This window comes from Berghia stephanieae, chromosome 14 (assembly GCF_034508935.2).
Source record: "Berghia stephanieae isolate SIO BIC M18660-M18661 chromosome 14, UCSD_Bste_1.3, whole genome shotgun sequence".
Classification (NCBI taxonomy): Eukaryota; Metazoa; Mollusca; class Gastropoda; order Nudibranchia; family Aeolidiidae; genus Berghia; species Berghia stephanieae.
The window spans coordinates 12,593,272-12,607,406 of NC_088373.1; the positions used below are offsets into that span (position 1 = coordinate 12,593,272).

The following is a 14,135-nucleotide window of genomic DNA, read 5'->3' on the forward strand; positions in this document are numbered from 1 at the left end:
ATCTGTGGAGAAAGGGAAACAGATATTTAAACATTGTTTTTATTATTATTATTATTATTATTATTATTATTGTTATTGTTATTATTATTATTATTATTATTATTATTATTATTATTATTATTATTATTATTATTATTAATATTATTGTTATTATTATTATTATTTTTACTATTTTATATTATTATTATATTTATTATTATCATCATCATCAGCATTATAATTACAATCATTATCACTTTATTCTATTCAAAACACAGTATAAGCAGAGAAATGATTTTAAAAGGAGCAAAATATTATCTCCTAATAATAGGAACCATGTATTTGACTATTTCCATCTCGATTAAAGACCCAAACTGCGGCAAAGGCAAAACCGGGTAATCTCATTTCAATACAGGGGACAGAAAGCAAGGTTAAAACGGACAACAGATAGGTCCATAGGTGGATATTAACCATAATTCAACTAAATGCCGTTCTCTGGAAAAACTCGCGACGTCCCAGGTTTGAGAGTCTTTGCCATGATGAGGGTCATTTAAATTGACCGATAGTTGAATGACTTCTGGCCAAATTTTTGAAAACGAGTTTTTTTTTTTTTTTTTTTTTTTTTCCAAAGTACGGCATTCAACTGCTTAACTCACTCAACTCTAACACCGACTATATCCGTAGTTTACCCGGGTTACGTTTACCTCATGCCTTTTTATTACATTTATTTTTTTCTGAGACAATTTATAGGCGTAGTATCAAAGCTAATGTTTTTAGTTTGTACATGTTAATGATAGTTGAATTAAACTATCTATGTACACGCTCATTTTTAATACATTTTTTTCCAATTTTGAAAAGCAGCAAAAATCTCTAGGATTGAGTGAGTTTTAAACACACCAAGATTGACCTCTCCAGCCAACCAGATACCATGGGAGGTCAAAAGACTCTGTCCCATATTATTATGACTTGAAGAAATATGGACATGTACATAGTTCATATCCACGGATTCGCCATGGTCAAAGCACCTTGCAATGGTTCAACCCCCCCCCCCCCCCCCGTCCTCCCTACAAGCAGGCTATAATATGGTCTAGTGTAACAACACTCGCCTTCGGATCGGAAGGTCCAGGGTTTGAGTCTCACTGTGAGAGGCGCGTAGTTGAATCCTTGGAAAAGGCCCTTTACTCACTCACATTCCCTCACCCTACTCAAATCTAAAATGAGTACCTGGCCATTAACAGCGTTGTCATAGTCTGAAAAAAAAAATTGTACTATCGCCTAACAGGCGTCATGTCTCGTCCTACATGTTACATTTTTGGTGTTGGGTGGGGATCCCTTGTAAAGCAATTTGAGCACGTTCAGCAAAGATTGCACTATTTGATTGCTCGTTTAAATAATTTGGAACGAAATTTTCAAAGCACTTAAACGCACCCCCCCCCCCCCCACACACACACACACACGCATACACAAGCAAAAACACACACATAGGCCCACACATATGTATATTACATTTTTTAAAATCATAAAATGCCCTATAAAATAATTCAGTCTGTAGATGCTTCTTAAATGTTAAAACACAAGGCGCAGATTTTGTTCTAAAACTTTGAGAGTTCCACAGACGTGGAACTGTACAGTTAAAAGCTTTTTGGTGAATATTATTAATGCAGTTTATTTCTTTCATTAAAAGAGATTTAGATGATCCTAAGACACAACTAGGTGTATATATTTCAATAATGTCTTGTAAGTCAGAAGGAACTACATTAAAACATTTATAGGCGTATAAAAGAACTTTGTACTCTATTTCTGTAGTGACCATGGAGCCAGTGAAGGTCATGTAGACGAGAAGTAATGTGCCCTCTCGAGTGTTTAAGAGTAACAATAATATCAGTCATTGCCAAAGTCCAGATACTCATTCACACCTGAGTTGATTTAGATAATAGATAACTCATGTAAACCGCCTTACCCAACCAAGAACACGGCTTAATTAAGACTGAGGCCAGAGTTTTATCACCCATCTGGTCATTGATCACCTTAACCTTCTCCTTACCAACTATAGAAAAAGCGTCACATTCGTTACGATACCAACAATTTTCTGACTCAGATTTGTTTTTTAAATCACAATATTTAAAGAAAATGTGTTGTTATATTTACAAGAACTTAATACTGTTTTGTAAAGCTTGTTTTGATCTACACAATTATGTATATCATGCACTTTGTGCGCTTAAATTTGAGTTTAAAAATTCAATTTATGTGTTGGGTAGGTATGAGATTTGAGTAAAAGCTTTGAACATTGTCGGTAAGGAGAGAGTTAAACATCGCTTTCCTTGATAAACCGTCTTTAGGGTGGAGGAAGACTTTCGAAGCTGGGTTGACGAAATGAATTTGGAGGTGTACCCGACGCTGCTGCTACTACTACTACTACTACTACTACTACTACTACTACTACTACTACTACTACTACTACTACTACTACTACTACTACTACTACTACTACTACTACTACTACTAATACTATTACTACTACTACTACTACTACTACTACTACTACTAGTACGAGATAAGACAAGACACCGTATGTAAGGCTAAATCCCCGAGGCCACTTACCTGGTCCGCCACCCCCACCACCGTCGTTGATGACGAACTGTTGGGCTGGACTCATGGTGCCCAAAGAATTGGTCGCTGTACAGGAGTACTCTCCGAAATCTGGATCAATCAAAGTTTTAAATATCATTATACTGGGTGTTCTGGTTTTTTTGTCTTTTTTTTTTTACAGCCCGATAAAGAATTGAAATAGCCGAAAAACTAAAAATGATAGAATCATCTACTTTTTAATTTTTCATTTTGCATAGTTTTTCATCATTATTCAAGTCTTTTATGGTGAAAATTTCAGGAAGATGCCATAAGTCGTTACAATACAATCGCAATTTAAAAATTAAAAAAAAAATTAATGGAGAAATTTGACTCAAGCAATATTTTTGACGCACTGTTATTTTTCATCTATTTTGTTGCACAAAATAAACCCCCTAACCCTTAACCCCAACCCCCCCCCCCCCCTCCCCCTCCATCCTCCTCTCCAAAGGAATTGGTCGTTGTACAGGGGTACTCTCCGAAATCTGGATCAATCAAAGTTTTAAATATACCATTATACAGGGTGGTTTGGGGTTTATTTTACAACCCGATAAAGAATTGAAATAGCCTAAAAACTAGAAATGATAGAAACATCAATTTAAAAAAAAAAAATTGGGGGCATAGTTTTCATCATTATTCAAGTGTTTTGTGATGAAAATTTCAGAAAGAGGCCATAAGTCGTTACAATACAATCGCGTTTTGTTTTTTGTTTTGTTGTAAAAATGGAGAAATTTTACCCAAACAATATTTTAATTATTTTTTTTTTATTAATACATGTTTGTGTGTTCTATTTGTTTAACGCATATAAAAAACCAATATCAAATAAATAAATCAGATTTGAGAATTTTTGCTCAGTTGAGGAACAGCTAGATGGTCTAGATATTTGAAGTAAAAAAATGTATAACCAAAATGAAAAAAAAATAAAGAGCAAAGAAATAAATTAAAAAATAAGAGTTTAGTCAAAGTGAGGATTATCACGTACCTGAATCAGTGGTCAATTGAACGGTCAGTGATTGCGAATTCTGGCCGACCAATACAATCGAACCTTTTGTCCACTGGTAGCTGGTAGGGGGAGGGTTGGCTGTAACATCACAGATTAGAGTCTGAATGGAGCCCGAGCCTCCCGACACGGTCGTGACGCCACCTCTGTTAGAAACCGGGGCATCTGAAGGGAAAAGATAATAAAATGGATGAAATAATTGATGAATACTCACAGACAGCCATATTCACACCTTTTCCCCAAATACATAAGTTTTAACTGACAGAAGGAATGACGATGACGTCATTCAGCTCTTTGTTATTGTTTTAGACCTCCAGTTTTCACAGAAGTCCTCCTTTCTATAGAAGTATGGGTTTAGGGATTTTTCAATGTTTTTTGGTCAAAATGACCAAAAAAAAAAAAAGAATAGAAAGGGAGCTGGGGGTTGGTCGCTTGCGCACGCGCACACGTACACACACAAACAAACACACACACACACACACACACACACACACACACACACTCACACTCACGTGCAAACATGAAGAAATAATACAACCATCAAATAGTAATAATAAAGAAGAAGGAGGAGGAGAAGAGACCCCCCCCCCCCACCCACCCCCTTCTGAATGAACCACTTACATGTGACGTTGAGACTAAGGCTGTTTGACGTGGTTCCCTCCAAATTGGATACAGCGCATCTGTGGACAGTTGCAAAATTGCAAAATTAATTAATAACTCAAAAAAGTATGAATTTCATTTTTTTCGTGTATCCACTGCATCAATAGTATGGTATAAAGTTGGATTATCAAAATGAAGAAGGTTGTTAAAGTCAATTTATGAAGAAGATTAAAAAAAAAAAGTAAAGTCCATATGGAGCCGGAGTTTATCCCGGTTTCTATAGCGTGAAACGGACAATATTAATTGCTTGCTATCCTTTGGATAGGACGCTTGTCTATCGCAAAGTACTTTCCCCAGATCTAACAGACCCAGCTACCAATTCACTGGTGGTTAAACATGGGGGAATTAGAAAAAAAATCTCGATTGCAAATGAGTTCGATCTCGGTCTCTTTGCGTGTGAAGAGAGTGCTTTACCAACTGAGCTATCGGGACCCCCCAAAGTGCATAATATGTTGGTTTCAGTTTCTATTTATGACCATCGTCTCAAAACGGTATTATGTCAGGATCGACTAGGCGCTGGAAATTGAGTTTCTTAAAGCCACAACTATGAAATCTTGCAGTTAATTTCTATTTGTTATGGTTGAGAATAAATATAATGTTTTACTTTACAAAAAAAAAAAGCCTCAAAGATCATATTTCGATGGTCGGCGGATCAAACCTCTAAAGTCCCGATTTTCACAATAGGCAGATCAAAACTGTGAAGTCTACATGTAGGCTTCAGAGTTTTGTTGAGGCAGAGGTCTGATCGGCCCAAAATTAAATAAAATATGGTGCGCAAAGCTCTTATGAAACCTTAAAACTTAATGATCCGCCGATCGTGAAAATCGAAACTAGAGGTTTTATCCGCCGACCATCGACTTCTCATTTTCATTCTAAGTTCAATTTTCGTTATTCCCAATATAATACCGTTTTTAGGTAGTGAGTCACATATCAAGAGGATGACATTTTGGTGGCACATCGTCTCGCCTTAAGACTTGAGCGTTTATATAGCACAATATCCACTAAACGTGCTCAAAGCGCTTTACAAAGGGTCCCTGACCAAAAGCAACACGCAACATGAAGTACGAAACATGACGCTTGTTTAAGCGATATTACATTTTTTCCGACAAAGACAACGCTGTGAACGGCCAGGTACTCATTTCACACCTGAGCACTGCGAGTAAAGAGCTTTTCCCAAAGACTCAACTATGCACCGAGCGAAGCTCGAACCCAGGACCTTCTGAACCGAAAGAGAGTGTCATACCACTAGACCACATAGCTACACTCACAATATTTACAAAAGTAGTCCTTTAGAGCTCTTGGGGCCCATGGAGCCGGAGTTTATCCCGGTTTCTATAGCGTGAAACGGACAATAGCAAGACCACGACATAGCCTCACCTGAAGTTGGCATTATCAGCAGGCTGAGCCACGGCTTTGGTATAGGTGGCGCCACTGAAAACTGGAGTGGTGGCCGTGCCTCGGAACCAGTCATAGCTGGTTGGGGACGGATAGGCATCGGCACTGCATGTCAGTACGAACTGGTTTCCTGATCTCAGTGTCTGTGGTGTGGCTGTTACCTGGACTGATTGGGGCTGGTCTGAACGAGTGAGTGAAAGAATACAGAATATAAAAATAAGAACTTTAAAGACCCAGTATGATATATGCATATATATATATATATATATATATATATATATATATATATATATATATATATATATATATATATATATATATATATATATATATATTACCCAAAAGAAAGAAAGAAAATGAAAATAAAAAATAACATTTCCCTTCTTCATCTTAGGAGAATTTGTTTTTTCTTTAGCTTCTTTCTTAAGAAAAGACCAAAATAACTTGGTTGTCACCCAGAGTGCAGCGCCGCATATTAACAGTGAGGGCTACGCTTTTTCCCTTAGGGCTGCTCTTTTTGCCTAAAGTCAAAATCAAGATGCCGACATCGGGATATAATAGCAACATTCACTTAATGTCCCCAAAGCGCTTTACAAGAGGTACCGAACTAATTCGTTTAACATTAAGCCGAGCGTCAAACCACAACTCCGAAAAACCGATAAAGCGGTTTTTTTTCTGTTTTTCGTCAAAGTCTCAATACATCTTGCAATATGTCTGAAATGGCACTCGCCCTCAAATAATAATAATAATAATAATAATAATAATAATATAATAATAATAATAATAATAATAATAATAATAATAATAATAATATAATAATAATAATATAATAATAATGATAATAATAATAATAATAATACTTTATTGCATCCCAAAAAGGAATTTTTTTGTACAGACGTGTTATAATTTACATAATAAAAAAAAAAGATAAAAATACAATGGAAATAGGATGTATATATAAAAAAGGAGCAGCTCCATAACCAGAGCTGCGCTTTATAATATGAATAATTTCAACACTGTAGAATAGTTAAAACTGTCACTATAAATTGAAAATTGAACAGATAGGAAGGCCCTGGGTTTAATTCCCGCTCTAATTAAGTGGCACATATAGTTGAGTCCTTTACTCATATCTTCTCACCATTCTCAGGTGTAAAATGAGTACATGGTCGTAAACAGCATTGTACCTGCCTGAAAAATTTGTTATATTATGTCATGCCTTGTCCTAGTGTTGTTGTTGTTGTTAGCTTGGGACCCTTGGAAAGCTTTGAGTACGTTTAGAGGATATTGCTCTATATAAATGCTCTAGGTTTTTGTGCGGCTATGTGGTCTAGTGGTATGACACTCGCTTTCGGATCGGAAGGTCCCGGGTTCGAGCCTCGCGCTCGGCGCATAGTTGATTCCTTGGAAAAGGCTCTTTACTCACATTCTCTCACCGTACTCAGGTGTAAAATGAGTACCTGGCCGTTAACAGCGTTGTCTTTGTCCGAAAAATTGTAATATCGCCTAACAGGCGGCATGTCCCGTCCTACATGTTAAATATTGCTGTTGGCCAGGGACCCCTTGTAAAGCGCTTTGAGCACATTTAGTGGATATTGCGCTATATAAAGCTCAATTTAATTTAAATTTAGTTTAAATGTTCTAGTTTTACTCACATCGTGTCCTGAAATCCACAGTTCCTTCAGAGCTGCCAAGCGAGTTGGAGACAATACAGATGTAACGGCCTGTGTCCGCTACGGTCAATGTGCTGATGGTGAGACTCGGTACAGCTAGTGTGCCACCACTGTAATAAGATATTTTGATAATCAAAGCATTATATTACAAAAATAATATATATTATTATACACACACACAGACAAACACACACATATATATATATATATATATATATATATATATATATATATATATATATATATATATGTGTGTATATATATATATATATATATATATATATATATATATATATATATAAATTAAATTGAGCTTTTATATAGCGCAATATCCACTAAATGTGCTCAAAGCGCTTTACAAGGGGTCCCTGGTCAACAGCAACATTTAACATGTAGGACGGGACATAACGCCTATTAGGCGATATTACAATTTTTCGGACAAAGACAACGCTGTTAACGGCCAGGTACTCATTTTACACCTGAGTACGGTGAGAGAATGTGAGTAAAGAGCCTTTTCCAAGGACTCAACTATGCGCCGAGCGCGAGGCTCGAACCCAGGACCTTCCGATATTATATATATATATATATATATATATATATATATATATATATAATATTTCTTTTAACCTTCTCCTCACCAACTATAGGATAATTGTGACATTCCGTACCATACATTTTTCTCAATCAAATTTCTTTTGTACATCACAAAATTTGAAGAATTATTTTGGTTATAGTATGAGAACTAATGGTATGTTGTTGTACAGAGTTTTTTTGTGATTGAATTATGTATTAACTTATAGATAGTTCGAAGGTGACGTCACTCAGGTCTTTGTTATTGTTTTTTTGCCATCCGCGTTTTTGAGTAATGCTCACTGAACTGTATTAACCCGACTATAAACGTTCATGGATACACACAATTTTGTGTGTTGGTCCGTTATACTTCCGGATGGCAATGTTGTGAACTCCTTAGCCAAGTGCATACTATCTATAGCATGCATTCATTCTTTTTGAGTTATAGCAAAGAGTGTGTAGGGTAACGTAGTTACCAAGAGCTCTCACTTGTCTTAACCGCAATGCTATTGTCGCGTGCCAGGCGAGACAGCGAGGTTGGTGTGCTCCGCGTGTATCATGCGCGCTAGGCTTACTGATACAATGAAGAAAATACGAGTAGAAGACGGAAGATGCGTGGCTTCACCAAAAGCGGGAAGTGAGAGCTCTTGGTAACATAACAATCGTTACCTACACGCTCTTTGGTTATAGATAGTTCGAAGATCACGTCACTCAGGCCTTTGTTATTGTTTTTGCCATCCGCGTTTGTGAGTTGTTCTCACTAACCTGTATTAACCAGACTATAAAAGTTCATGGTTACACAGAGTTTGTGTATTGGTCCGTTATACTTCCGGATGGCAATGTTGTGAACTCCTTGGCCAAGCGCATTCTATCTATAGAGATGAGAACTTAATGATGTGTTGTACAACGTGATTAAAATTAGTATGTATTAACTTATAGCATGCATTCATTCTTTTTGAGTTATAGTGATGAGAACGTAATGTGTGTTGTACAGCTTGTTTTGGTGAACAGAATAATGTATATATAGCATGTATTTGTGACCCTTCGCCTCAAAACGGTATTAAGTCGGGTTGTTTGTTTGTTTGTTTGTTTGTTGCTTTAGGTCTCTTCCAACACAATTGAGGTTATATGAGAGACCGCTGAAACAAAAAAACAAGCAATCTAACAAAAATAGTACAAATGTAAATCAAAATCATAACCTAAAGATATCATAAGCTAAATTATAAATAACCAAGAACAAACAGGCAGAAGATTTACAGAAAAAAAAATATCCCCTGTCAAAAATACAATCACAAACCAAAGAAGCAGGATAGGCTAGTAAAGAGAAGAAGAAACGACATCACTATCGGATCGTACACCCATGCGAACATCATAGGTATATGATTCAAGGGTGATGCTCCCATCCAACCACCCGCTAAGTCGGGTTGGTTAAGATGTTGAAAATTGAATTTATAGACAGAAATATCAGACTTGTGTTGAGTTTGTGTGTTTTATTGAGGAGAATGGATACCATATTTTAGGGTGCTAATGTCAACAATCTATATTTTTGACCAGTTTATCATTTAATTTGGCTTTGAAGCATATGGTTCATTCCGACATAATACCGTTTTGAGACAATGGGTCACATTTATTCTTTTTGAGTTTTAGTTTTTATCTTGGATTGGTAAGTACAACGTTTTGTGGAAAATCTGAAACAGTTAGTAATGAAATGAAAGCTTTAATTTATTGAAAGAAGACTGATAATGTGGACGTTTCAGTTTTCCCCTTTATCTAAAAAAAACAAAAACAAAAAAAAAATCTGCAATGAATGAAATATTAAGGAAGAATGAGAGATGAGATCTCTCATTCGTCCTTAGTAGAAAGCGATAGGGGCTGCAACCACCATTGAGTACAGACGATACAAGTTATTTTTCATTATATTTTATTTGTTTTCCTCGTTTATTTGTGTATTTTTGTGCTGACGAAGGGCTTGTACCCGAAACGTCCATTGTCTGTTTTGTTCCCATACGAAGCCTCTCCATTTTCACTCTTTCGTTAGTATTATTCGTCCTTAGTGTTTCATTCGTCGTGTTTTGTTCTCCCAACTTTCTGTCTTATATACGTTCAAAGGTTACACATAGGCTGTATCCGATTGGTGGATGCTGTGAGCATTTTACCTAAACGGATAACATTACTACAAACGGTTTTAACGACAAGTGGGCTATCTTGAGCATAAACAAGAAGGTTTGTAATTTGCGAACTAGCGTCCTATCCAAAAGGTAGCAAGCAATTGCTATTGTCCGTTTCATGCTATAGAAACTGAGATAAACTCCGGCTGCATAGGCCCAATGGCTCTAAAGGACTACTTAAAAAAATATTTTGAGGGCGGTTATGTGGTCTAGTTATATGACATGCTTTCGGATCGGACGGTTCTGGGTTTGACCCTCGCTCAGCGCATAGTTGAGTCCTTGCAAAAGGCTCTCTACTCACATTCTCTCACCGTACTCATGTGTAAAATGAGTACCTGGCCTTTGACAGCTTGGTCTCTGTTGAAAAAAAAATTGTAATATCGCCTAACAGGCGTCATGTTTTGTTCTACATATTACGTGTTGCTGTTGGTTTACTTTGTAAAGCGCTTTGAGCACGTTTAGTGGATATTGCGCTATATAAAAGCTCAAGTTTAAAGCCCAAGTTATTGATCAAACTCACCTGAATCTGGATCCGGAGACAGTTGTTCTCAGGTTAGATCCTGACGACAAACTGGTTTTCTTCCATTCCACTCTGGTGGCAGCAGGTTTGGAACTGAAGACGCAAGGCAGAGTCACCGATTGCCCAACCTTGGCCTCTACCGCTGACTGGCCTTCGATCTTGGGAGTGTCTGATTAATAATTTCATGAAACGATTGAAAAGTTGTCATTTTGTTTTGTTGTTGTTGTTTGTTTTTTTGTCTTTTTCTTGTTGTATTTTTTTTTTTTGTTATTTGTTTTTATATGTTTGTTTTTCTTTGTTCCCCCCCCCTCTCTCTCTCTCTCTCTCTCTCTCTCTCTCTCTCACGCACTCTCTCTCTCTCCCTATCTATCTATCTATCTATCTATCTGTATGTCTGTCTATATAAATTCTTCTATCTTTCTCCCTTTCTCTCTTCCCTCCCCCCCCCCCCCTTCTCTCTCTCTCTCTCTCTCCCCCTCTCTTTCCCTCTCCCTATCTATTTAATCTCTCCCTCTGTATGTCTCTCTCTCTCTCTCTCTCTCTCTCTCTGTATGTGTTTATGCGTGTGTGTGTTTGTGTGTGTGTGTCTGTGCGTGTGTGTGTAAAAGAACTAGTGTAAGACTTACATGTAACGGTGAGGGTAGCAGTTCCACTCTCCTTCGTATCCTGTCCATTACTAGCACTGCATTTATAGACTCCAGCGTCGGATGTTGCAAGAGTGAGAATGGTGAGGGATGGTTTTGATGTAGTACCTCCGGAGTATCGGGCTGGGTTGGCATTCAGCTGTAGTACTGAACCATCCTGTAGGTTGTATGTGTGTGTGTGGGGGGGGGGGGGGGGGGAGGAATGGGTGAGCGGTTATAAATAGATTGAATAATACAATTTGATGGGTAGAAGTATATTGAGAGTTTATAGATGTTTGAAATGTTCAGAAGTTGTGGTGGTTGTGGTGGTAGTTGTAGTCGTCGTCGTCGTCGTCGTCGTCGTAGTAGTAGAGTAGTAGTAGTAGTAGTAGTAGTAGTAGTAGTAGTAGTAGTAGTAGTAGTAGTAGTAGTAGTAGTAGTAGTATTAGTATTAATAGTAGTAGTTGTAGTAGTAATAGTAGTAGTAGTAGTAGTAGTAGTAGTAGTAGTAGTAGTAGTAGTAGTGGCACAAGTAGTAGTAGTAGTAGTAGTAGTAGTAGTAGTAGTAGTAGTAGTAGTAGTAATAGTAGTAGTAGTAGTAGTAGTAATAGTAGTAGTGGCGGTGATGGAAGTAATAGTAGTAATGGTAGTGGTAGTGATGGTGATAAATTCAATTGCGATTATACCACTGTTGCTGCTGTGACTACCATTTTTTTTCCTGCAGCTCAAAAATTACATTTTTGTATCTTTTCCTGACACAGAAAAGGTATCAACTAAATAATCGAGAGTTAACTTTATAGATCACTGGGATCGTCACCTGTCATCGGTCACTGATAGAAGTGGACAAATTGGACTTGGTTTCGGAGAGAAAATAATTCTCTATATTCATCCTCAGGAGATTTTTATTTTCTTTAGGTGCTATCTTGAGAAAAGACTGAGATAACCTAGGCGTCAGTCGCAGTTCAACGCTGCAAAGTGAGCAATGGGAGTTAAAAAGGGGGAAAAAAAGAGTTGCCCCGAAATGGACCTCGAACTCAGGTTTCCCGATTGGAAGTGCAATGCTTCATCCACTCACGATCTGTGTACTGAGTTAGGGATTACCTAAATGTCTCACCCAGACACCAGCACAAGAGGAATAACTCAAATATTTACAAATCATATGTTAAATTAAAAAAAAAAAAACAACAGTACATAACAGAGAGATGATTTACAATGAAAAAATATCATCTCCAAAAACTATAACTATACATTCGACTGTTTCCCTCCCAGCCAAGAACTCAGGCTCAGGACAAAACTAAATTAATCTTATTCCAAGACAAAGACAGAAAGCAATTGGAAAACTGATACAGGTGGATAGGAGACACAGCAAGCACCTCCCTGCCCACTATTAATAGGAGGTCAGGAACCCCACCCTGTATGAGTGGATACAAACCTTGAACCAAGTGATTGATGTAGCAGCAGGAAACATCTGGACATCGCATTGAATAGCTACATTGGAGTCGCCTTCTTTAGCAGTGACGTCACCACCTATATTTACCACTGGGTCGACTGTGGACGAACGTTACAACAATCGTATAAATTCAACATTCCCATCCGGATAAAACTCCATGCTCAAAACAGTGTACTGATATTTTACCATGATGTGTGTGTGTGTTGTAATCAAGTTCAATGCATACCGTGCGATTTTTATATGGCGAAATAACTGATATTTTACCATGATGTATGTGTTGAAATCAATTTTAATGCATACCGTGAGATTTTTATATGGCGAAATAACTGATATTTTACCATGATGTATGTGTTGTAATCAATTTTAATGCATACCGTGAGATTTTTATATGGCGAAATAACTGACATTTTACCATGATGTGTGTGTTGTAATCAATTTTAATGCATACGCGAAGAGTTAAAAGAAACAAACAACAAAACCGTGAGCTTTTTATATGGCGAAATAACCACTAAATGTGCTCATATCGCTTTTCAAAGGTTCATAGGAGAACATCAAAATTGAACGCCACGAAAGAATAAAAAAGCGCCTTTACCTGACAGGCACTTATTTTACACTGGAGTAAAGTGAGAATGTACGAGTCAAACCCTTTTTCAAAGTTATTCAATTAATTTAATTATTTATTTATTTATCTATTTATTTAATTATCTATTTATTTATTTTCCTTTAAATCACCACTAGCAACCACCATTTCTACATTTAGTAGTCTAATAACATTGAAATATAGCAATCATAAAACAAGCTGATAATTTTTATTCATCTATCAATTTTCTTACATTTACCTGTAATTAATGTTTTTACCTAAATGTTATCACACTGCAATCCGAGTTTATGAAAATAAAAAATATAAAAATTATGGTTTATGAAAAAGCAAAAAATACTTAATAAACTTTCAAATAGATATTTATAATGAAAAATTATCTTTTTTTTTCAATAATTTAGAATTTACAAAGTAAAAATGAATGATAGACGTTTACAAGAATGAACAATATACACAAAAATGTTCAAACTAGAATTATGTTAGTATAAGCGTAAAGTTAGTATAGGATGTGGGAATAAAGAGAGAAGGAAACGGTAGGGGGTGATTGTTTTATCAATAATGATAACGATGATAATAATCATAATGATGATGATAATAATAATAATAATAATAATAATAATAATAATAATAATAATAATAATAATAATAATAATAATAAATGGGCGCTAATAATTTTTTGGGACATTAATCGATAAAAAATTATATCATATTATGATATATGACATAATACGGACCTAAGATTGAATGCAAAGAGGTATATTTATTTTATACTTAAAAAATAAAAGAACCGTATCACATTGAAGCATATTTATTATATTACTTTAACACTATAGAATTCATGAATATACTTTATATGCAAACATTGTTTTAACATTCA

The 14,135-nt window shown here is 36.2% G+C and overlaps 2 protein-coding genes across 3 annotated transcripts in view; one reads left to right on the forward strand and one right to left on the reverse strand.

The window, feature by feature from the left end:
- LOC144960167 (uncharacterized) overlaps positions 1-14,135 on the forward strand; it is a 289,349-nt gene that overhangs the window by 74,245 nt on the left and 200,969 nt on the right. The window lies entirely within an intron of this gene.
- Positions 1-14,135, reverse strand: part of LOC144960164 (hemicentin-1-like) — a 131,679-nt gene that overhangs the window by 8,469 nt on the left and 109,075 nt on the right. For both annotated transcript variants that reach the window (XM_078893174.1, XM_078893173.1), the window contains 9 exons: positions 12,643-12,758; positions 11,214-11,388; positions 10,588-10,756; positions 7,312-7,439; positions 5,642-5,840; positions 4,226-4,284; positions 3,587-3,769; positions 2,581-2,679; positions 1-2 (listed from right to left, as the gene is read on the reverse strand). The exon at positions 1-2 is cut by the window's left edge and continues 118 nt beyond it. In XM_078893174.1, coding sequence (XP_078749300.1) covers positions 1-2; positions 2,581-2,679; positions 3,587-3,769; positions 4,226-4,284; positions 5,642-5,840; positions 7,312-7,439; positions 10,588-10,756; positions 11,214-11,388; positions 12,643-12,758 — 1,130 coding nt within the window. The remainder of the gene's footprint in view (positions 3-2,580; positions 2,680-3,586; positions 3,770-4,225; positions 4,285-5,641; positions 5,841-7,311; positions 7,440-10,587; positions 10,757-11,213; positions 11,389-12,642; positions 12,759-14,135) is intronic.